Source organism: Eublepharis macularius, chromosome 14 (genome assembly GCF_028583425.1).
Source record: "Eublepharis macularius isolate TG4126 chromosome 14, MPM_Emac_v1.0, whole genome shotgun sequence".
In the NCBI taxonomy this organism is placed as follows: domain Eukaryota; kingdom Metazoa; phylum Chordata; class Lepidosauria; order Squamata; family Eublepharidae; genus Eublepharis; species Eublepharis macularius.
In genome coordinates this window covers 57,206,962-57,229,380 of record NC_072803.1, presented here as the reverse complement: position 1 = coordinate 57,229,380, position 22,419 = coordinate 57,206,962, and the positions used below count along the sequence as shown (strand labels likewise).

Below are 22,419 nucleotides of genomic sequence, written 5' to 3'. Positions count from 1 at the left end.
GAAGCTGACAAGTGTCCAACCTGTGTCATTCATCACTTGTAGCTTGGCTCTCACTGCAGTTAACCATCTGTGTCTTGGCTGTACAGCTTTCAGACTGCAGGCAGGGGCCACTTTATATGAATTGTCTTCTGTACAACAGCTGGCAACAACTTTCTACAGAGAAAAGTAGCAGCGTGTCAGGCTAGGCTAGCATGCTATTCTGACATGCTAATTTTCTATGAGCAAGGATACTTTTACGTAGAGCGGCGTCCAGCTGTGACAGGGGGAGGAGCTGCAGCCTAGCACTCTCCTTGACAGGCTAGTATTAATTCTTTGTAAGTTGCTTTTCTTGTTTGCAAGAGAGAAGCAGGTCACAAGTACTTGAAAAAAAATAGTTTTCTATGTGGAAGAAGGGTTTTTTCCCTTTTGCTTTGCTGTGGAAGAGCATTCAGTCATGTGAACCTTCATGTGGTGTTTGATATGGTACAGTCCAGACACAATTTAACTGCTCTTGAGGAAACCAGTCCTGAGAAATGGAAGGAAGTGGTACCTCGAGTACATGCCTGGCCCTTTAAGCTTCCATTCCAGACACACACACCCCTTTCCCTCTGTTTCTATGTACATTTCCGTCAGCCTGGATACGGCACATCCATTCTGACTCTTAAAGGGCTCGGCTATCTTCTCTTTCCCTTCCCCATCCCAATTTCTTGACTTCTGACTAGGCCTGCAGCAGCCACAATGGCTCCAAAAAAGAAACCCGGGCGCAAGAAAGAGGAAGCCCCGAAAGAGCCAGAGATAGACGATGATATTGTGCCTGAGCACAGCCGAGAGTTTTACTTGATTCAGATCCGGGATTTGGAAGGAAGACTGGCCAAGTAGGTAGAGGGGTGTCGGCTGAGGATTGTGTGTGTGTGAACTGTATGCTCCAGAATTGTGCAGATGGAAATTAAGCCACAGAGAAAGAGTTCACATTAAACGCTTTAAAACTCTGCAAAGAATTTGCTGCCTGTAAAGATGTATTGGCAGCATCCCTGTTCTTGGAGATTTCCCCCAACTGTCCCCCCAAATTTATTTTTATTTTACAAAATTTATATTCCACCTTTCTGCCACCAAGGCAGCTAATGAATAAAAACCTATGTAATAAAATTGTATATTGAAAAGCAATAAAACCAACACAAACACATCATCATGTGCACTCAATATGTGTACTCGGGAGCTCTAACTATGGCCGATTCCAGATGACTAACCTTAAGTCGCTTCATGCCGCCCTCTTCCGGATCGCGACGGGGAAAATGTGAAATATCGCGTTTCCTCGAGCGAGTTTTGCGCGACAACGCGCAAAACTCGCGCGAGGAAACGCGATATTTCGCATTTTCCCCGTCGCGATCCGGAAGAGGGCGGCATGAAGCGACTTAAGGTTAGTCATCTGGAATCGGCCCATGTCTCTCTCCCCAATATCATGCAAGCTTGGATCTCCTTTTCTTCCTTGCCACTGATATTTGAGGCCACTGGGAACGATACGTTCCATTTTAAAATTAAAATACCTCCACTTTTAGAAATCGCTTTTAGGAATACACCTATGCTTTAAAAATCTCAGAAATAAGGTGGGTTCATGCCTTAGCTTCTATACTGGCTATGCAGTAGAAGTGTGCAGTCTTGCCTGTTGTCCAGCTTATCTTCTCAATGCAGCTAGGCTTACTTGCTGGAGCCACTTAAGCTGCACACATCTGCCTTTGTTGGAACCCTTGACCTACAGAAACTGGGGAGTATGCTCCAAGAGGCTTGAGTCCAGTCAACTTCAAAATGTAATCACTTTGTTTTGAATGAACTGAGAGCACTTTTTAATCTCTTTATGTGGACCAGCAAGGCAAAGAGACAGATCGGACCCCCAAACTCCTTAGCTCCTGGAAAAGTAGCCTTGGGGCTGCTGTTGGGGTTAAATCATCTCTCCCCAGGCACCACAGTTTCAATCCAAATTGCCCCCATTTACCTGAGAATCTGAGTTTCAGTTGGCAACTTCCAGTGGAAGTCTGCTTGACCGGACTCAGACCCAGGAATGGTGTTATTTCAGGGCTTTTTTTCTTGGAAAAGAGGTGGTGGAACTCAGTGGGTTTCCCTCGGAGAAAATGGTCACATGGCTGGTGGTCCCGCCCCCTGATCTCCAGACAGAGGGGAGTTTAGATCGCCCTCTGCACCGGTGATCTCAACTCCCCTCTGTCTGGAGATCAGGGGGCGGGGCCACCAGCCATGTGACCATTTTCAAGAGGTTCCGGAACTCCGTTCCACCGCATTCCAGCTGAAAAAAAGCCCTGGTGTTATCTTACAGTGATGTCCCGCCTTGGGATTTGAACCTGGGTTTCTTCTGTCCTAGTTCAACACCACCCACTCCGCCACCTTTGTTTTCAGCCAGGTTGTTGCATCACATGACTTCCAATCATAAATTCACCTGTGATGATAATCTTTGCTTTTATTAGATACCAGAAAAAATGGGACGAGATGCAAGTGAGCGAAGACCTCTTCCGGAAGGAGTATGATAAGATCGTCAGGGACAACAAGGAGATTGTGGCCTTTCTGAAGAAGACGCTGAACCAGCGCGTCGATGAGATTGCAGAGCTGACTGTGCAACTCCAGAACTTGCAAATTGCCAAAGACACGGAGAAGGATGCCTTTGAGGCCCAGCTGGTCCAACTGAGGCATGAGTTCCAAGAGACTAAAGACCAGCTCACATTGGAGAACATGACGCTAAGTAATGCTGACTTTTGGAAACTCAGAAGGGGAAGGTCTAGACTCTAGACTCCTCCCCCTGACCTTGTAGGCCCCACCCCCTAACCCCTGGTATTTGCTGAAGGTAAAATTGGTCTAACTTTTATATGTTTGTGGTTGCTCAGATTTTATTCTTCAACTAGTAACAAAGCACGTTGTGGCAAAAAATACGATGGGCTCTAGAAAGGGGAGGGTGGGCAAATGGGCATTGCCTCCTCCTCTGTGACTGATCCTAGCAGGGTGAAGGTGGAGGCAGACATTGCCATCTGCTCCACTCCTGATCCCGGCTGGGTGAAGGGGAGTGGGCATTGCCACCTGCTCTGCTACTAATCCCACCTGGGTAAAGGGGAGAGGGCATTGCGTTTTGCTCTGTGCCTGATTTCGGCCGGGAGAAGGGGGGCCAGGCATTGCTGCCTGCTCCATTTCTGATCCCAGCTGGGTGAAGGGGGCCGGGCATTGCCACCTTTTCCGCAACTGATCCCAGCTGGGTAAAGGGGGAGTTGGGCATTGCCGGCTGATACACACCTGATCCCAGCTGGGTGAAGGCATTACCACCTGCTTCTCTCCTGATCCCAGCTGGGTAAAGGAGGGGCAGGTATTTCTGGCTGTTCCAGGCCTGATCCTGGCCAGGTGAAAGAGGGGGCGGGCATTGCTGCCTGCTCCGGGCCTGATCCTGGCTGGGTGAAAGGGGGACATTTCCACCTGCTCATGTGCCTGATCCCAACCAGGTGAAGGGGGAGGGCATTGCCTCCTGCTCCACATCTGATCTCATCCAGATGAAGGGGCAGGCATTGCCACGTCCTCCGCTTCTGATCCCTGCCAGGTGAAGGGTGGGTGGGCTCCATGCCTGATCCCAACTGGGTGAAGGCGGGGGTGGGTGGGCATTGCCACCTGCTCCATACGTGATCCTGGCCTGGTGAAGGGGGAGTGAGCATTGCCACCTTCTCCACTCCTAATCCCGACCAGTGAAGGGGGGAGGGCATTGCCACCTGCTCTGTGCCTGGTCTTGGCTGGGTGAAGGCCAGGGGTGGGCTCTGCTCCTGATCCCAGCTGAGTGAAGGTGGGGGGGTGGACATTGCCACCTGCTCCACTCCTGATCTCAGCTGGGTGAAGGCATAGGGTGGGCATTGCCACCTGCTCCACTCTGGATCCCGGCCACCTGCTCCGCACCTGATTGCGGCCTGGGCTTCCCACCGCAGCACATTCTCTGGAGGTTTGGCTGCCTCATCTGGGCTTCCCTCCCTGGTAGCGCCCTCTGGAGACGCACCAGGGTAGGAAGTGAGTTGTCAGAAATACGGTTAGCCTTTTACATAGTAGGATATGCATATTAAAGCAAAACAGCACCCCAATGCTTTTTTTGTTAATACATGTGCATGGTAAGGATAGAACCTTTTCTCTAAGCTTTTGATACTGCAAAAGCTATCAGCATGGTTTATTTAAAAGGAACATAAAAGATATATTGTCAAAGGCTTTCATGGCCGGAGAACGATGGTTGTTGTGGATTTTCCAGGCTGTATCCCCGTGGTCTTGGCATTGTAGTTTCTGATGTTTCGCCAGCAGCTGTGACTGGCATCTTCAGAGGTGTAGCACCGAAAGACAGAGATCTCTCAGTGTCAAATCAAAAACAAGTTGTTGGGACTTTCCATGTTAAAACCGAATAAAGTTTGACACTGAGAGATCTCTGTCTTTCGGTGCTACACCTCTGAAGATGCCAGTCACAGCTGCTGGCGAAACGTCAGAAACTACAATGCCAAGACCACGGCGATACAGCCCGGAAAATCCACAACAACTAACATAAAAGATGCTTGTTGGCTGTCACCTACTAGCTACATGGCACATCCCAGTTCCTTGGGAAGACTGAAAATACACTTTGGCAGTTTGAACAGACAATCCTGAGTTTTGTAGCTGGCTGGCCAAAAAGAGGGAGAGAGGATACACCTGGGGTTATAGGCTACTTCCACACAATGATTTCCCCCCCATATTAAAATGTAGGAAGCCCCCACATAGAATGGAAACATCCACATCTCATGCTTCTTCTTACCTGTGGGTCACAACTTGCGGCATTATTGAGACTTTCCATTTTAAACCGAATAAAAAACAAGTCTGTTTCGATCCGGTTCAAAGGGATTGCTGTGGGGGTGCCTCCCTATGGATGCTACGTCCATCACCTCTAGGAGAAAGGGTGGCAGAGCTCCACTTTCAAAATGGTGTGAGATAGCTTGCTGCCGTATGCAGTTTCCCCCTTTCTAGCCCGTTAGAGGGCTTTTTCCTCCTTCCCTGCCAATCTGCGCCTTAGAGTTACAACATGGCCGTATAAGCAAAGAGCAAGCAAGGCAAAGGAGGATTTCTGGGCTGCTGGGGTCCCGGTAAAAGAGCTGTCATGTCTGCTCTTTTGCTTTTGTGCAGGTGTGATGGGGGAAAGACTGATGGATTGGGAGTAGGGCAGCGGCAGCCGTAGGGTGAGGACAGAGTGTGTGGACGCCATTCCCAAGCCACAAGCTTCTGCTTCCATGGTGTGTGTATGGGAGTGAGAGTTTGAATGGTCCAATGTTTCCTCTTGGGAGAATTGCTACTGCTTTGGAAGAGAATACCAGGATCTTGTCTGGTCTCCTGTGCTCATATTCTATGTTTGGAAATTGATTATCACAGAGGAGTTGATCCTGTAAACTGGCTGCTCCAAGTTGCTCAGGTCTTGTCCCTGCTGAGAGAGATGGGGAGTGTCCGAACCAGAAAGCTGATCTAGTCTTTCCCTTTAGACTGTGGTCCTCCTAACCAAAGTATCTCCTGCTTAGTATGGCAAGGTGTCCCAGTAAACTGTTAGTGTGTGTTAATTAATTTGCACCATTCCTGATATATTTTGCAAATATTCCTGATCTGAAACTATTTCCATGTAGAACTTGGGCGGGGGGGGGGGGGGTGTTTGGGGGCTACTGACGTTTTTCTCTCCATCCCTGCTTGAGTAGAGGAGCTCAGATGTCTAGGTCTCTTCTTTAAGAACAGGATCTCTGTTGACCAGGTGGCAAGCTGGCTTCTCTGGAGGAGTTCAGAGTCCAAAAGGATGAGATCATGGGCAAATTTGCTGATCTGGAGGATCAACTGAAGAAACAGGAGGCAGATCACAAAGAGTATGTCTACAATCTGGAGAAGAAAGCTGTGCTGGACAAGGAAAGGTATTGTGAACATATGCAGCTGCCTGATACCGAGTTGGACCATGGGTCTTTCTCTTGCCTCTTCAATTGGTCTACAGTATTGTTTGGTTTAGTTTATTCGGTGTTTAACCCGCCCTCCCCACAAGTGGGCTCAGGACGGGGTACAACAGTCATAAAATACAATTACATGGCAGATTCTACAATAAAATTCAGCAATTAAAATTATATATATACAAAAACCTGATATAGTTGGCTACACATTCCTGCCCCCAGCATACGAAGAGGAGGTAGACAGACACACGAGCTGTACTCGAATACCGGAGACCGGTGGGAGGCTCAATGATGGTCCTGGCGCTGGCCTCAGCCGTAAGCCTGGTGGAACATCTCCGTCTTGCAGGCCAGCCGAAATGATACAAGATCCTGGCGGGCCCGAGTATCCTTAGACAGAGAGTTCCACCAGGTTGGGGCCAGGACCGAAAAGGCCCTGGCCCTGGTCGAGGCCAAACGAGCCTCCCTAGGGCTAGGGATCACCAGTAAGTTCTTACTCGCTGAACGAAGCGCTCTCCGAGGCACATACGGGGAGAGACGGTCCCTCAGGTATGCTGGTCCCAATCCGTTTAGGGCTTTAAAGGTTAAAACCAACACCTTGAAATGGATCCGGAATTCCACGGGGAGCCAGTGGAGCTGCTGTAAGTTTGGTGTAATATGTGTCCTATCAGGACATGAGCAACAGCATTCTGGACCTGTTGTAGTTTCCGGATCAGACCCAAGGGAAGCCCTGCGTAGAGTGAGTTACAGTAGTCCAGCCTGGAGGTGACTGTTGCATGGATCACTGTGGTTAGGTCCCGAGCTGAGAGAGAGGGGGCGAGTTGCCTGGCTTGCCGCAGGTGGAAAAAAGCAATCCGGGCAACAGATGCGACTTGGGTCTCCATAGACAGGGAGGAATCCAAGATCATGCCAAGACTTTTAACCGATGAGACGGGCACCAACGGGGCTCTCCCAAAGTCTGGGAGATGGAACCTTGCATCCAACAGCCCAGGGCCCAAGTACAGGACCTCCGTCTTCGCGAGGTTCAACTTCAGTCTGCTCTGCTTCACCCAACCAGTCTCTTTTGACTGCCTGTGGCTTTCTAGGGAGATGCCAGAGGACAGCCTGGGACCTTTTGCACCCAATGCTCTGCTGCTGAGAGGTTTTCTGCACAGGTTTATTCCTTCGGTTCTGGCCCCATACTGCTTTGATTTAACCCTGATTTCCGCACACATTTTTTTGTCTTTAGTTTTCACTTTGGGTTTTTTGGTTTCCCCATGTCCCCCCCCCCTGGTTCTTTTAAGACCACTTTTACCCCAGTCTTTTTCTGGAAGGTGATTTTGACTCGATTTTTCCTTGCGTGTAATGTTTCTTTCGGTCTTATTTATCCCATCCCGCCCACCTCCAAACCACTTTTCGATGATTGGACATTCATCTTTGTCAAACCACTCCCCCCCAGTATGGTTTTCTTTTTTAAAAAAATCATCATTTTCACAGTGTTGTAACAATGCATGCATCAGATTCTCTGAATTTCCAGGTTTTGTTTTTTAGAAAAGTGTTTTGCCCATTCCATTGTGGAGATATGCCCTTTTCCTTATATCTTCACAAAGGAAGGGGCTAGAGACTTACTTTTTAAAAAAAATTAAAGCTGGGAATTCGGAGAAACCGCTGCATGCAGTGTTAAAATGGTAGGTCAATATAATGCTATGAAAAGGATGATTTTTTTAAAAAAATTGCAAAAGCCGTGGGGGGCCAGAGGAGGGAAGGTGGACACTTCTGGTGCCAGAAAAAGCAGCATGGTTTGAAAATGGTTTGAGGGTGGTTTGCGCCACTGGTGCTGGCCTCTGCCTCCTAGCTCTGGATGAGCCCGGGCAGGGCTGTCTGGTTTAGACCGAGGAGGGAAGAGGCTTAGGTACGGGTAGTGGATCTGCTCTCCTTGTAGGCTTCTCTACACAAAACCTTCCCCATGTGTTCATTTTCGATCCTTTAAAAAAAATCAGCCCTTATATCGATATAACTTTATAAGCATGCACAAAAAATAAAGAAGGGAGGACGCTGCAATATTACCAATGACAACAGCAACCTTGCTTGAAAATCCTGATTATTTAATATACATGCAGAACAAAATAAAACTGACTCCACAATTGTGAAAATGCAAAGGGAGGCCAGATGTGTGGGCGAACAGTACCAAACCCAATTCCGGTGCTTGGGGAGCGACTGCTAAGAAAATCAGGAAGAGGTCGAGTGTGCGGAAAAGCCCCGAGTTATGACTTGCAGCAGTTCCAAGCTTGCCTCAGCCACAAATGCTAGGTGATCACTAGGTGCCACGGTTTCTATGCCTCAACTACCCTCTCAAATATTAGGAAGATAATGTTTTCATGATTCATATATCCTTCTGTAGAGGGTTAAGTGCATGACATAAATGTGTGATATTGGCTGATTCTGCACATGTTGGATAATGCACTTTCAATGCACTTTATCAATCATTTGAGGTGGATTTTTTGTTCCACACACAAAAAAATCCATTCCAAATGATCTATAAAGAGGATTGGAAGTGCATTATCCAACATGTGCGGAATCACTCATTATTAATAAACCAGCCCTAAGAGACCGCTCCCTAGTGGCAGATGGTGAATGAGATTTGAGATATAGTTTTACAAAGATGGTAATTCCTCCCTAGCTCCTTGGAGTTGATGAAGAGGTTCATAGCAATTTTTGGAGGCAGGCCAAACACTTGCCAATTGGTCCTCAGCAGTTCCTGGTAACAACTCCAGAAGTTATGTATCTAGCAGTTGTCTCTGTATGAGTGATTCCACACACGTTGAATAATGCACTTCCAGTCCTCTTTATAGATCATTTGGAATGGATTTTTTTGTGTGCAGAACAAAAAATCCACCTCAAATGATTGATAAAGTGCATTGAAAGTGCATTATCCAATGTGTGCGGAATCAGCCTACATGAGCGTGTTGAAATTTCCTTGTCTCCTGCAGGCTGAAGAAGGAGATGTTGCACCGTGTGAATGTGGTTGCGTCTGAGTTCCGGAAGGTTTCCGACAGCCAGATGGCGGAGACCACCAAGCGTGCCATCCGCGAGAATGCCATCATCAGCCTCCAGCTAACGAAGATCACCGATCAAAGCCTGCAGCTCATACAAGAAAACGATCGGCTCAAGGCAACCTGCGCAGAACTGACGAAGCAGCTAAGTTTGCTGGAGCAGACTCAGAAGACGATGGCCAAGAACAGCCGCAGCAAAGAGAAGGTCAGGAGAGCCTTCCTACGTAAGGAGGCAGGGTTAGGCCACAGGGACACTGAGAGCCTTCATCATAGACATCTCCCTGGGAGGGCTGGATTGGCCCCAAGGGCATCAGGAAAAGCCCTGGTGGGTCGATGTCCAGGGGGCTTCCTCCCACTGGCCCTTGCCCTGTATTGGGCAGATGTCAGCTCTCTGGGAGTCTGTTCTTCCTTCCTCCCACCTGCCTTTTCCAGGGCAGTTTTTGCCTCCCAATGTGCCCCTGCCTCCCACAGGCAAAAATTCCTTCTGCTCCACCTCATATTACCCAGGGCTCATTTTGAGGGGGAACGTGCAGGAACGCAGTTCGAGCAGTTCCCCAAAGAGGTCACGTCAGATGGCCCCGCCCACCTGACCCCCAGCCATTTTGGACCCGTTTCAGCCTGGATTGGGGCTGAAATGGCCCGGATTGGGACTCTGACAGGTGGTGGATCACTCTTTCCCCCTCTCAGCAGCAGCCCAATCCTGACCATTTTGGGCCCCTTTTCGGCCATTTTCAGCCTCTTTTTGCCATTTTGGGCCCAATTTTGGCCCTGAATGGCCAGGATTGGGTCCAAAACAGCCAGGATAGGTTATATCAGGGGGTGTGGTATGTGCAAATCAGGTATACTAATGACACACTTCTGGTGATGCCAGGTCGTGGCATATGCTAATGAGTTATGCTAATGAGTTCCTCCAGCTCTTTTTCTAAGAAATGACCCCTGCCCAGACCTGATCTAAACTTGATGCCATGGCCACGCGTACCTATAATAATTAATAGCTGAATGCTTATAGACCTAATACAAGTAGTGATTTCTTATGTGTCTGCTATATTCACAATTGCTTAGTTATTCTGAGAAGCTGTGTTTAGTTACATTGAGTACCGAAGGCAAGAATTCAGAGCTCTGTCTCAGAGATAACAGTATAATGGCATTGTGTGTTTGCGAGATAACATCCTGGCAGAAAGGAATTCTTGAAAAGTAACATATTCAGACAATGGCTTATTCTGTAGGTTCACACATGCACGATGTGATATGAGCTGAGTTTGCACTAAAAAGAAGGTGACTTGCATACTAAAATTTCTAAATACGACATAACTGTGAACCGATCATATTGTAATTAGGTACAATGACGTTGTGATGTTGTTATTGCTATAAAAACTCTGCTGTTCAAGGGAGGAGCAGAGGGAACCATTTTAGGTATTTTGTTCTCTCTCCTGTAATTGCAATTAAAATTCTATAGACCACTCACTCCACTCCATCCCTTTGTGTCTAATTGAGAAGGGCACAGAAGAATAGCTGTTTTCAGGCATAACAAACCCATCCTACCATTACAGTTATCTTCAGAGGCCCTGCTTTGGATTTCCTTGCTGTCTGAAGTTAGGTGGTCCTTTTTGGTCATGGCACCAACATTGAGGAACTCCTTCCCCAGGGATATTTGTTTGTCCTAGGATTGCCAGCTCCAGGTCGAGAAATTCCTAGAGATCTCCAGGGTGGAGCCTAGAAAGGGTGGGGTTTGGGAAGAGGATGGACCTCAGCAGGGTATAATACTATAGAATCCAGCCTCCAAAGTAGTCATTTTCTCCAAGAGAACTGATCCTTGTGGCCTGGAGATCACTCGTAATTCCAGGAGATCTCCTGCCACATCCTGGAGGCTAATAACCCTAGTCTGCCCTTTCTATCACGGTCTCCCCCCCACACACCCAATCTGGCAATCCCTCCTCCCTGACCTTTAGTTTTAATTGACGTCTCTCAATATTTAGTATGTATTTTAGTTCTTGTTTTTAATTTGTTTTATGATGTGTTCTTATATTGGCGTTTTTTTAGTTGTGAGCTGCCTTGGTAGTCCTGATGGGGCCGGACGGCAGGATATAAATCTTTTAAATTAAATAAACATCAAATAACATCATTTTTAGCAGGATGAGACTTTTTTTTCTACGTGTATCATACTTTCCCCACCTGCCAGTTCTACTGAGGAGGGTGTGGGATAAAACGCCAAGGGGCCTGTTCACCTTAGAGGGATGTAGGAAAATCATGTGGTTTGTTTTCATATCATGATCGGCTAGGGTCTGGGTAATGGGAGAAAAGGGCCCGGAGAAAACATTAGTTGGGTGCTGTCCCATGCTAACTCTCGGCAATCCTGCCCATCCCTGCAATGTCTTTTTGATATTTTTATCAAAGAGCTCCTGTCCCTCCTGATGGCTCTTCCCCAGACTTGCTGCCCGTTCTTTGCCCCCATGTCATGTCTTATGCTGAACAGAATCTATCCAATGAATCAGCCAGGTTTCTTGGGAGAACAGTGACTTTAGATTGCCAGTAGAATGCAGAATAAAGGTGCCCGTTTTATTTAGAGACAGGTGCATCCTGATGTGAATTCTGGTTTGTAGTAACTGTGGTTAGTACTCACCTCTGAGAGCCAAGCTACAAGAGACGAATTACATGAGGAGAAGCATGTGAAGGGAGTAGTAATTAATGTGAGCTGAGAAGCTGGGCTTTAAAAGCAGTCGGAACGCTTTGTCCTTCCACCAGGCAGATCACTGCTCAGATGGTTTGTTAATTTCCTCTTTGCCTCCCCAAGGCTCTGTCAATTTCACCTGGAGGAAATAAACAAACCTTCTGAGGACAGATCTCCCCTGGCTCTGTACAGAGGGGAAATTGACAAAGCCTTCCGATTTCTTTTAAACTCAGCTTCCTGGCTAACATTGCGACTCCCTTCACGTGCTCCTCCTCGTGTAATTCGTCTCCTGTAGCTTAGCTCTGAATGCGTTGTCCCCAGAACACAGAGTCACAGCTGAAAAGAAGCAAAACAATCCTTATTGCTCCTGCCGGCAGAAGATAAGTGGGGTTTCTGATCAACCCTCCTGGTTATTCTGATGGGCTATTGCACTATCCACAATTAGTTAAATAACTTGTGGTGTAGATTAACCACAGTTAAGAGTGATATCTGAATGCAGTCTAAAAGTTTGACCCTAACGATGAGGGCTAAACACTTTTTAAAGTATGAAATGTGAGAGTTGTACATTCTGCTCTTGCTTGCTAGGTCACAGCCGTGCAAGAATAAATTTAGCCCTTGATGAGATGGCTTCTTGCTTGTTTCTGTTTGGGGGGAGGCAGACTTACAAAACACTGACTCTTGCTGCTAAGTGTGACCAATACATCCTTCAGTGTGACTGTATCTCATTCATTCTCCCATAGGTGGCCTTGCATGGAGGTAGCTTTGTTACCTATTGATTTTTCGGCATGTGCTTCTGTCAGATTCAGGCACACCATGATATAGCTTGAAACACAAAGCCCTAGGGTTGCCAGCCTCCAGGAGGTGGCTGGAGATCTCCCAGAATTACAACTGATTTCCAGACTACAGAGATCAGTTCCCCTGGAGAAAATGACTGCTTTTGAGGGTGGACTCTACAGCATTCTATAGTCCACTGAGGTCCCTCCCTTCCCCAAACCCCGCCCTCCCCAGGCCCCACCTCCAAATCTCCAGGAATTTCCAAACCTGGAGTTAGCAACCCAACAAAGTCCTAACCTTTCCAGGCTTCTGTACCAACTGCCCATGGAGAGTTCTCACGGAAGGGTGTTGTTTTCACACGTTCAGTACAGCATGTCAAATAGTTGTAGGACTGCCAGTTCTCAGAGTTTAAGCTGAAGTTTCAGGAGCTTGACCTTTTCCCAAGTGTCTCCAGGGAAGGGATAACAATCAAGGTCCACAATCAAAGAGGGGGGGGATCAATTTTCTGCTTGGCTTGAGAGCTTTTGCAATTAGCTCCACCCCCTGTTCATTAAGCTCCACCTTAATTTATCAGACTCTGCCCCTTAATCTGCCAGGTGCCCTCAAACTAGAGCCCATCTCTGATTTATAAGGCACTTCCCCTTAGCTCCAAGGCTCCATAATCTCAGGTCTGAGCCCCAGGGAATTGGCAGAACTAACCAGGGCCACTTTTATTTCTCCAAGAAGGGACCTTACAAAAATTGTAAATATTTGATAGCCACACTGGGCATTTCCACACCCCATTAAGGCAAGGCGGAGGAGGCAGCTGATTGCTCAGCACAATCCTAACATTTTATCAATGTGGTTGGTACACAGCTGATCACGATGCTCACCAACAAATGCAAGGAGCTGCAGGCACAGGCAGACACCTGTGCACGTCAGCAGAAGGCCCTGACTAAACTGCAGGAGGCCAAGGAGGCCCTGGAGAAGCAGCTCGTGAAGCTTAAGTAAGTGTTTGCAGAGGACATGTGTGTGTCTCTGTGCATGTGCATTTATGTATGTTGCATACACTCCACCCAGGGCTTTTTTTCTGGGAAAAGAGGTGGTGGAACTCAGTGGGTTGCCCTCAGAGAAAATGGACACATGGCTGGTGGCCCCGCCCCCTGATCTCCAGACAGAGGGGAGTTCAGATTGCCCTCTGCACCGCTCAGCGGCGCAGAGGGCACTCTAAACCCCCCTCTGTCTGGAGATCAGGGGGCGGGGCCACCAGCCATGTGACCATTTTCAAGAGGTTCCGGAACTCCATTCCCCCACGTTCCCCCTGAAAAAAAGCCCTGACTTCACCAATCCTGTTTACCTGCATCAGTCCCTATTTTCTAATTCCCAGCTGCTTCCACATGGAGGTTTTGCTTGAGTTTGAGGTCCAAACCAGGTGTTGTTGTTTTTTTTTAAACATCCACATACCGTGTAAGAGAGCTGCTGTAGTTTAACAGTTACGCCTGGAGCTACTATGCTGCGCAGTTTCAGGTGGCTTGCCATGTTGGTCTGCAGTAGAAGAGGAAGATTTGAGCCTCGTAGCACCTTAAAGACCAACAAGATTATACTTTGGAAATCTTGTTGTTCTTTTAAGGTGCTATCGGATTTGAATCTTGCTCGACTATACGGCAGAGGATCTTTGTAGCTTGGAGAAGGTGTCCAGGGCTATACTGGTTTGGGGATTGTCGTTTGGAAAGAAACCTGGGGGTTGTTTGGCGAAGGTGCTGAAGACTGTCTTCAAGACCTGCGGCCCATTCCCTGAACTTCTCTCCTCAGAGGTCCTTAGGAAGAGGGAAGAACCATCAAACCGGTTTAAGATCTCCCCCACATATTTGGTTTTGTTGCAAGAAATATTAAGCTGCTACTGTGGAGGTGGTGGGGAGCACTGAAAAAGCCTCCCCCTCCCAGCGAATTCCTCTGGGTTTTCGTTCGTTTGTTTCAATTCTATTTGGCCTCTCCCACCTCTCCCAGAGCAGAAATGAAGATACAGAAAGAGAAGATGGAGCGAAACCTGATTGACCAGCAAAATCAGGTCAAACGTCTTCAAGAAGAGCAGCAGCGCTGTAAGACGATGGAATTCGTGCTCAGGCATGCTGCCCAGGGCCTCAAGGAGATTCTGCGGGTGAGATTCGGAAGCCAGAAGATGAGAAGGGCTGAGACAGTTGGATTATATGCTTTTGTTGTTGTTTTATTTTATTATCAACATGGGTTGTATCATTTAATCCTTCCAACAACAGTCTTGTTGGGTACCCTGGGATAAGTGACAGACTTAAGCTTACCATCTCCCCCTCCCCCGCCCCCATCAGGGCAATCCTCTAGAGCATTTCACCGCTGCGGCTTTACCTCTGTAGGAACGCCCAGCTGAGGAGTACGATCCGTTTGACGTAACGTTCCAGTTGTGGCGCAATGACATGCTGCAAGGCCTCCTCAAACTTCTGGACAAAGGCGCCACACACATTGAGGAGCAAGAGGCACTCCACCCTTTCCTAGCGGACACCAAGGAGGTGAAGTCGAATGTTGCAGTGGATGGGTAAGGGAGAGGGAAGCCACAGCTGCTGCGGATCTGGTTCCAGTTGATATCATTTTGACAAATGTACAGTAGCTCTTTATGCCCCATCTGGCTGTAATCTTTTAACTTAGTAAGCTTGAGAAAGTCTAGCAATGCGCTGCCTTGAACAGAGTGGGACACTGGGGGGAGGGGGAATCAATCAAATTGAGGATAACTACTCACAGGTTCCTAATAGCTGTTATACCTTCTTATTATTAGAGGTGAGCACGAACTGCAATACGAACCAAAAAAATGCACGAACCAGGGTGGTTCGTGGTTTGGGAAAACGCAGTTCGTGGAGCCACATTTTCCATGAACCCCACAACTTTTTTGGCCTGGTTCGTGCGATTCATGAGCAGTTTGTGACCCCAAACGGGCTGGTGCCGCTGAGGGGTGTGTGAAACTGACAGCCTCATTCCCCTGCTGCCAGCAAGCGACAGAAGAAGGGAGGAGAACGAGAGATGTCAGACTGACAGACCCAGAGCTGGGTTCAGCCCATGGGCTGAGGCTGGTGCGGGGTGAGTGAAGCTGACAGCTCCCATTCTCCTGCCATTCGGGGCTGAAGCCTGAGCGGGGTGAGTGAAACTGACAGCCCTGTTCTGCCGCCCGAGCGGGAGGAGAATGACAGCTGTCAGTTTGACAGACCCTGCACCGGGTGTAGCCCATGGGCTGAGGCTGGCATGGGGTCTGTCAAACTGACAGCTCCCGTTCTCCTGCCACTCAAGGGACAAGAGAACAGAGCTGTCAGTTTCACATGCCCCTCGCAGGCTTCACCGGATCAGATGAAGCCTGCATGGGGTGTTTTGAAACTGACAGACTTCTTCTGCTGCTTTGGGGCAACAGGAGAAGGGGGCTGTCAGTTTCAAACACCCCACACCGGCTTCAGAAGCCAGCGCCCGGTGTATGAATTCCACGAACTATAAACCATGAACCAATTCATGAACTGGTAAAAGTTCATGGAAGTTTGTGGTTCCTGGTTCATGGGATAGTGATGAACCACGAATCAGGTGGTTTAGGTTTTTTTCCGGTTCGTGCCCATGTCTACTTATTATCCTACACTGCAGGTCTGGTTTTCAGAGTGTGCAAAATGCCACAATATGCTGCATTTCTGGAAAATAATTTATTAAATTATTAATAATTTAAATTATTAAATTATTAATAATTTACTAATATACATTGTCATATCATTTCTCAGAATGTTGTATTCTGAGATTAGGTGGGTTGTGGCCCAGGAGATGACCTTCTCAGTAGTGTCACCAAAGCTCTGGGACTTTCTCCCCAAGGAGACTTATCTGTCCCCTTCTATTGCTGTCTGTGCCTATTGCCATCTTCTGCCAGGGGGAGCGTTTCATTTGCTGTTCCTTCATTGATCTCTCCTTCCCGCCCAATGTTGTTGTTTTATATGTGCTTTAGCGGTAGCTGTAATCATCTTAACGATGTCTTTGTTGGTTGGTTTTAATGGCTATTTAAATGAAATTTTATTATGTATCTTTTAATTTATTAGCTGCCTTGGTGGCCCTAGGAGGGTTGAAAGGCAGAGTATAAATTTTATAAAACAAACAAATCTGTGATGGCAGCAGCCTTGTAGGTTCCCCCAAACTAAAGAAAACTAAAGAAGGAGGTAAGAAATAGATGGGAAACTGGAAGAGGAGAGTGAGCATACATCAGGCTGTATCAAGATTGTGCCAAAAAGGAGGGGAGAATAATGCAGGGATTTACATCAAAGGCTAATTCCGCACACGTTGGATAATGCACTTTCAATGCACTTTATCAATTGTTTGAGGTGGATTATTTGTTCCGCACACAAAAAAATCCGTTCCAAATGATCTATAAAGAGGATTGGAAGTGCATTATCCAACATGTGCGGAATCACTCATGGTCATGTGGCAGCCAAGGCATTGTGATGTCACAAAGAGAGATGAACAGGCACTGTTAACTGCTTGAGGGTCCCTTGACGCATGGCTTGAAGATCATTGGTCAGCTGTAGCTGGCAGTGGCTTGATGAGATCTCGAGCATGAGATCTTCCTCCACGAAGGAGACCTACTAAACTGTAGAAGCCAAGGATTGCATTTTAGGCTTTCCTTTCCCTGCTGGTGAGTGGTGGCCCCTGTGCTTCCAGAAATGTCTCGACCTCATCCCTTCTTCCCAATAACCCGAACACCGTCCTGCCTCTCTCTCAACAGCAGCCACCAAGAGAGCTTCACGCACCTGAAGCCCTCCCGCCTGATGTCGCATTGCCAGCTTAGCAAGAGGTCTAAGCCCTGGTCTGTCCACAGCATGCCCTCCTTCAGCACGCTTTCCCAGGACGCCTATCTGGACCCTCTCCACCCTTGTGCCAGTGCCTTGGAGGTGAGTGCCATCCGCGTTTGCTGGGGGGTCACCTGACAGCTGGCAGAGGCGGGATTCAAATGCTGAAACGGTCTGCATGGCTGTGCGTCGAAGTCCACAGACCTGCGCCTGCTCCTCAGATAGGCATGGAGCTGCGGGAGACGGATGCTGCTGTACTGTTCGAATTCTTCGGATCCCTCCGCCGTGTCTGTTCTTGCAAAGGTGGCAAGGTGCCGCTGGGTTTGTGCCAGCAGCAGTTCCAGTTGATGGCCACCCTAAAGGTGGGGGAGCGCCAGCAGCTGAATCTTTTAGCTGCTCAGAGAAGCAAGCAAGCATGGAATCCTTGCGGGGATCAGGGAGTTCTTCCCTTCTTCTAAACACTAAAAATTTGGGGTCACCCAGGAGGTGGATTCAGGACTGATGAAAGGAACGCACAATTTTTCCCTGTTAAGAGACTGGTTTAGATTATTTGAAAAGGCGGCTTTCATGGAGGGATAACATTTCTTCTCTGCCACGATAGCCAAATGGAGTTCGCAATCTGAGAAGCAGTATATCTTTGAACGTGAGTTGCTGGCCAATCAAAAGCAGAGAAGGGCTGTTGCCCTCATGGTCTTGCTTGCGAGCGTCCTGGGATCATCCAGTGGCCACCGCTGTAAACCAGATTCTGGGCTCAATGGGCCTTTGTTCTGGTCCAGCAGGGTGTTTACGAGGATCTGCTCTAGCCTGTTGTTCTGAAGAGGCTTCCTTGCTGTTATCGCAGCAAGATCTCTCCTTCAGCCAGACGCTGGTGGCAGCTCTCAGGCTGAACCTCCTCTCTAACCTAACCCTCTCCGGTTGCTAATTCAAGACCCCACACAGCAGGAGGCTGCAGCCCGTGGCTCTAGAGCCAAATGTGGCTCAACATGGAACTCAATATGGCTCTTTGAAAGAAAGAAAAACTTGTACAGGAGGAGCAGGCAGAATAACCAGTATGTGGAGGGAATGGCAAGCGAAGATCTTTATGGAAATCAAGGGTTTCTTCAAGATGCTTTCCAGGAAGGGAAATAAAAGGGGCGAGTAGCTGCTAGTCACCCACGGGCAAACCATGCACAGGTTCATGCCAACTCACTAAAACAATTCCACAGGGTGCTCCTGGGTATATTTCTTATTGTGGACACCTATGTGCCACTTCCTAATAAAGGACTCGTAACAACCCGTGTTTGGACTGCAGAAATGTTATGGATTATTAATCAATATGTCGATGATCAGTAATGTGAAGTTATACGGTTTCAGTTGTGCATGGACACTTTGTTGATCTCTTGCTCTGACTTCTGATGTGAATACAGCAGAAAACAAGGCAATTACTGGTATAGATAGCAAGCAAACTGACGTCCCCATAATGAAATAAACAATTTGACAAATGCAAATAAATTACAGAACGTAAATACTGTTGAATTTATATTCGCCTCTTTCGTCGGGCTAATACATGTAAATGCTATTTACACAGAACAACAAACAAAACGAAACAGAGTATATTGGAGCTCTAATATCTTAGCTCAATCACACATCCATACAGTTCTATTTGCAGCAGTTGTTGTCAATGAGAATATAGACCGCAGATGCCCGTTGCGATGTCTCTGTGGACTATAAATGATATAAATGGCTGTGGTTGCCAAAATGAAGAGAGGACTCCCAACTTCTCTTTGGGTAATCCTCAAATAATTCCAAATGGATTCAGTTGCCAATTTAGACAGAGGATTTCCAACATATTACTGGGCAATCCTCAATCCAGGGACGTCAATCTGCTTGCTGACTTTTGACGTAGCGTGGCTGTTTGTCAAAGGTTGTAGAACCGTTCCTTACAAGCTTGAATGCAGATGTGGAGAATTCCCTGATTCACAGTGCAATCCTAAGAAGAGTTACTCCAGTCTAATCCCATTGAAATCAATGGGCTTAGACTGGAGTAACTCTTCTTAGGATTACACTGTCAGTCTTCTTGCCCTGCTATGGCACCCCTAGTTCTGAAGCTTGCGTAACTCTTGTGCTTATGGACTGTCCTGGGCTTTGACAGAACAGGGCAGAAAGGAATTAAAAAAGAAGTTTGAATGAAGTTGACATTGATCTTGGAAGACTGGCAACATAAAGGACGAAGAGGGCAGGGAAATTAGCTTTCCCAAAGTACAAACCCTAATCATTCCGCACCATATTCGTTGGAGAAAGTCTCAAGCCAGAATCATCCAAACATTTGCTAGGAATGTTTCATTCCATCACTGCTTTTAGGGATCTGCTACCCTACAGTTCAGCTGGACTGGCTCCCAATGCTGTATTTAATTATGATCTAGTGTAAAATTACCACAAGATGTTGAAATAAACAGTTCTGTTTTTCCATGTTATAAAAGACATCTCACTGTGACGGCAGTTGGGCCTGGCAGAACTGTGAGAGGCTGGGCCTGTCGGCTGGGGGAAGAAGTGAGGGGCGGAAAGCATCCAAGATGTTAAGTTCTTTACACGCCACTCCACTTTCCAGCCGCTGGTGGGGTGCTGACAGCTGGGTCTTCGGGGGGTCCGTTCTGGAAGTGCCCCAACAAAAATAAACAGGCCAGCAATGATGACATTTCTCAGGTCATCTGTTCAAGTTGTGGTCCTTCCCCTCAGGATATGCCAAGATGTAAATTTAGACAGGGTGTTATAGCCACAGTTTAAGCTCCTAACTTTTTGTTTTTGCCTGCAGTCTCTGATATCATGGAAGCAAGAAGAGGAAATAAGAGAGAGAGAGGAGGTAATAAAGGAGGAATACAGTCTGCCAGAGATCATCACTGAGAGTGCCTCAGAGAAAATACTCAGTGTGCTCGGAAAGGACGGAGATGATGAATTCTTAACTAGTACCGAGTCCACCTCTCTCCAAGAGGCAGTGGCAGACAGCGTTGGCACATGAGAGGTTTTTTTTCTTAGATTTGAATGGCCTATGTAAAAAACTGCTCTAGAAAATGATTAAAGAGCTACCACACCATTTAAGTAAAAAAGGGGAAGACAGCCACAGTCAAACTTGAGCCTCCAGTCAATACTTAGTTCCTAGACCAGCTGCATTCGTGAAATATGAGAATGGGAGCCCTTGAGTGGTACAGGCCTCTGAGGTCTGCTTTGTTTTTTGAAGTAAAAATGAAGGCAGAATTCATTATTCTGCCCCAAAAGGTTAACTCAGCAGATCAGCCTTTCCCCGGTAGTTCTGCAGGAGTATCTGCTCAGAACATGCCTCTTAATTTGGAAGCCAGAACACCTATGGCGGGACCAGGACCAATAGGAAGAATTTAGTTGCCCAAAGGAAGATTCCCCTGACCCCTCCAGGGCCCACTCCACCACTGGCTGGGTCCAAACCAATCCCTAGGTTTGCACCTAGCTGCTGGTGGCGGTACAGCCCCAGGAGGGGATGCCATCCACCTCCCATATCGTGGGTGGCTGGGAACAAACTGTGGCCCCCTGCAGTGCAGTCCGAGGCTAGCCTCAGCACACGGTGAGGCGGGGTAGCTTCCAGGACCCGTGGCTTCTGGTGGGGCCCACTGCTGCTGACTCCCCACTCACACTTCTCCTCTGATGCTTGCATTCACACCCTTCCACTGCCTGCTTGTGAGCACTTTGTCACTGCCTAGCGTTGTTGCAGAAGGGCACATGGGTGGTGCAAAAGCATCAGCAGTCCTAATGGCCATGACAGTGACACTCCTAGTTGCAACCACTACTCACCACCATCGGGGAAAGGCCGTGCAGACAGTTGTGGCTGCAGGTGGTGGGAGAGCTTGCGAGTGGAGAAAGGAAGGACGCACAGGCAGGTGAGGGCATCTGGAGGGAGGTCAAGAAGGGCAGCCTAGTGGAGGGCATGGGGGGCCCCTGAGCACCTCTGCCCAGGGCTTGCAAAACCTGGAACCAACCCTCCTTGCTTACTTGGCCTGGCCAGAAAACAGGCCTTACTCGTTACACAGGCAGACACTTATCAGACATTTATCCTCTTTTGGAAAGGCAGTTGGCGCATTCCGCCTTACTGTCACAATGAAAAAGGACTCCAGGTTTACTTTAAAAAAGCTGGGAATTCTGAAGAACTAGCAGATTACAGTGATAGCTTATTATGCTAATGTACTATAGCGTAATTACAATGACTGATTTTTCAAAGTAGCCCCCAGGAGTCATGGCAGAGAAATGCAGGGAAAATGGCAACTGATGGTAGAAAGGGCACCCAAAATTCAAGTGTCACCAGTTGGGGATTCATACCTACTCTCCAATCCATTCTCTCTTTTGCTGTGGGGCTAGGGCCTCATCCTGCCTTGTTGCTTGCCCATCTCCTATCCTAGGTTTGCCAACCTCCAGGTGGTAGCTGGAGATCTCCCAGAATTACAACTCATCTCCAGGCCACAGTGATCCGTTTCCCTGGAGAAAATGGCTGCGTTGGAGGGTGGACTCTGTGGCATTGTATCCCACTGAGGATCTGCCCATCTCTAAACCCCTCCCTTTCCAGACTCCATCTCTCAAAATCTCCAGGAATTTCCCAACCTGAAGCTGGCAACTCTACCCTATCCTGTCGAGACTCAGTGAGCCAGTCCCTGTGACTCTGCCTGCACCTTGGGCTTGCTGACTCAATTACCAGACAAAATTAAAGTTGGACTAAAGGAGGTAGCCCAATATATACAAACCTGACTGATGGCTGCTGGTCTTAAACCCAGCACTCAAAGGCCTTGGCCACTGATTAGAAAAGAGGGATAACGTCTAAGGCCTTCTACATGCAAACCATGCTCATTGACAAGTGATCGAGAGAGAAGACAGACCGTTCTTCTTTTTAATCAACTCTCAGGTTTTGGAAATGGGGACCTGAGTTAGCCTGCATGTGGAGGTATGGAGTAACAGAAAAAAAGCGGGGTAAATACTGTTTAAATAAATAAATGTACTTGGTGCTATAGAGTGACCAACCCTGCATCTTTTCGGTGTTATGAAACATCCAAGTTCTTGGCTCTAAAGTATACAGAGTGTGTTTTCCTACTTTGCCTAATTTGTTCTTTCACAAGGAAGGACAAGAAAAGAGGCTTGAGTACTAAAGTCGCACCCCCTGTAGTTTCAGAGAGGTCAATCAGGCACTGCTTACAGATTTTTCA

At 47.7% G+C, this 22,419-nt stretch overlaps 1 protein-coding gene across 1 annotated transcript; it reads left to right on the top strand.

The window, feature by feature from the left end:
* Positions 1-656: 656 nt before the first annotated feature.
* On the top strand, positions 657-20,421 carry CFAP157 (cilia and flagella associated protein 157). The gene is made up of 9 exons (XM_054997185.1): positions 657-854; positions 2,454-2,725; positions 5,759-5,912; positions 8,909-9,176; positions 13,269-13,399; positions 14,400-14,550; positions 14,780-14,958; positions 17,161-17,326; positions 20,016-20,421. Exons 1-9 carry the CDS (start codon positions 718-720, stop codon positions 20,217-20,219), a joined length of 1,662 nt encoding a protein of 553 aa, XP_054853160.1. The 5' UTR covers positions 657-717; the 3' UTR covers positions 20,220-20,421.
* The last annotated feature ends 1,998 nt before the right edge of the window (positions 20,422-22,419 follow it).

What these genes read in the sequence shown, in the direction of transcription:
- CFAP157 (XM_054997185.1), top strand. Translation starts at nt 718, where the DNA reads ATGGCTCCAAAAAAGAAACCCGGGCGCAAGAAAGAGGAAGCCCCGAAA. An exon ending in ATTGGAGAACATGACGCTAA is followed by an intron (nt 2,726 to 5,758) that starts GTAATGCTGACT and finishes TCTGTTGACCAG; the next exon opens with GTGGCAAGCTGGCTTCTCTG. An exon ending in CTTGTGCCAGTGCCTTGGAG is followed by an intron (nt 17,327 to 20,015) that starts GTGAGTGCCATC and finishes TTTTGCCTGCAG; the next exon opens with TCTCTGATATCATGGAAGCA.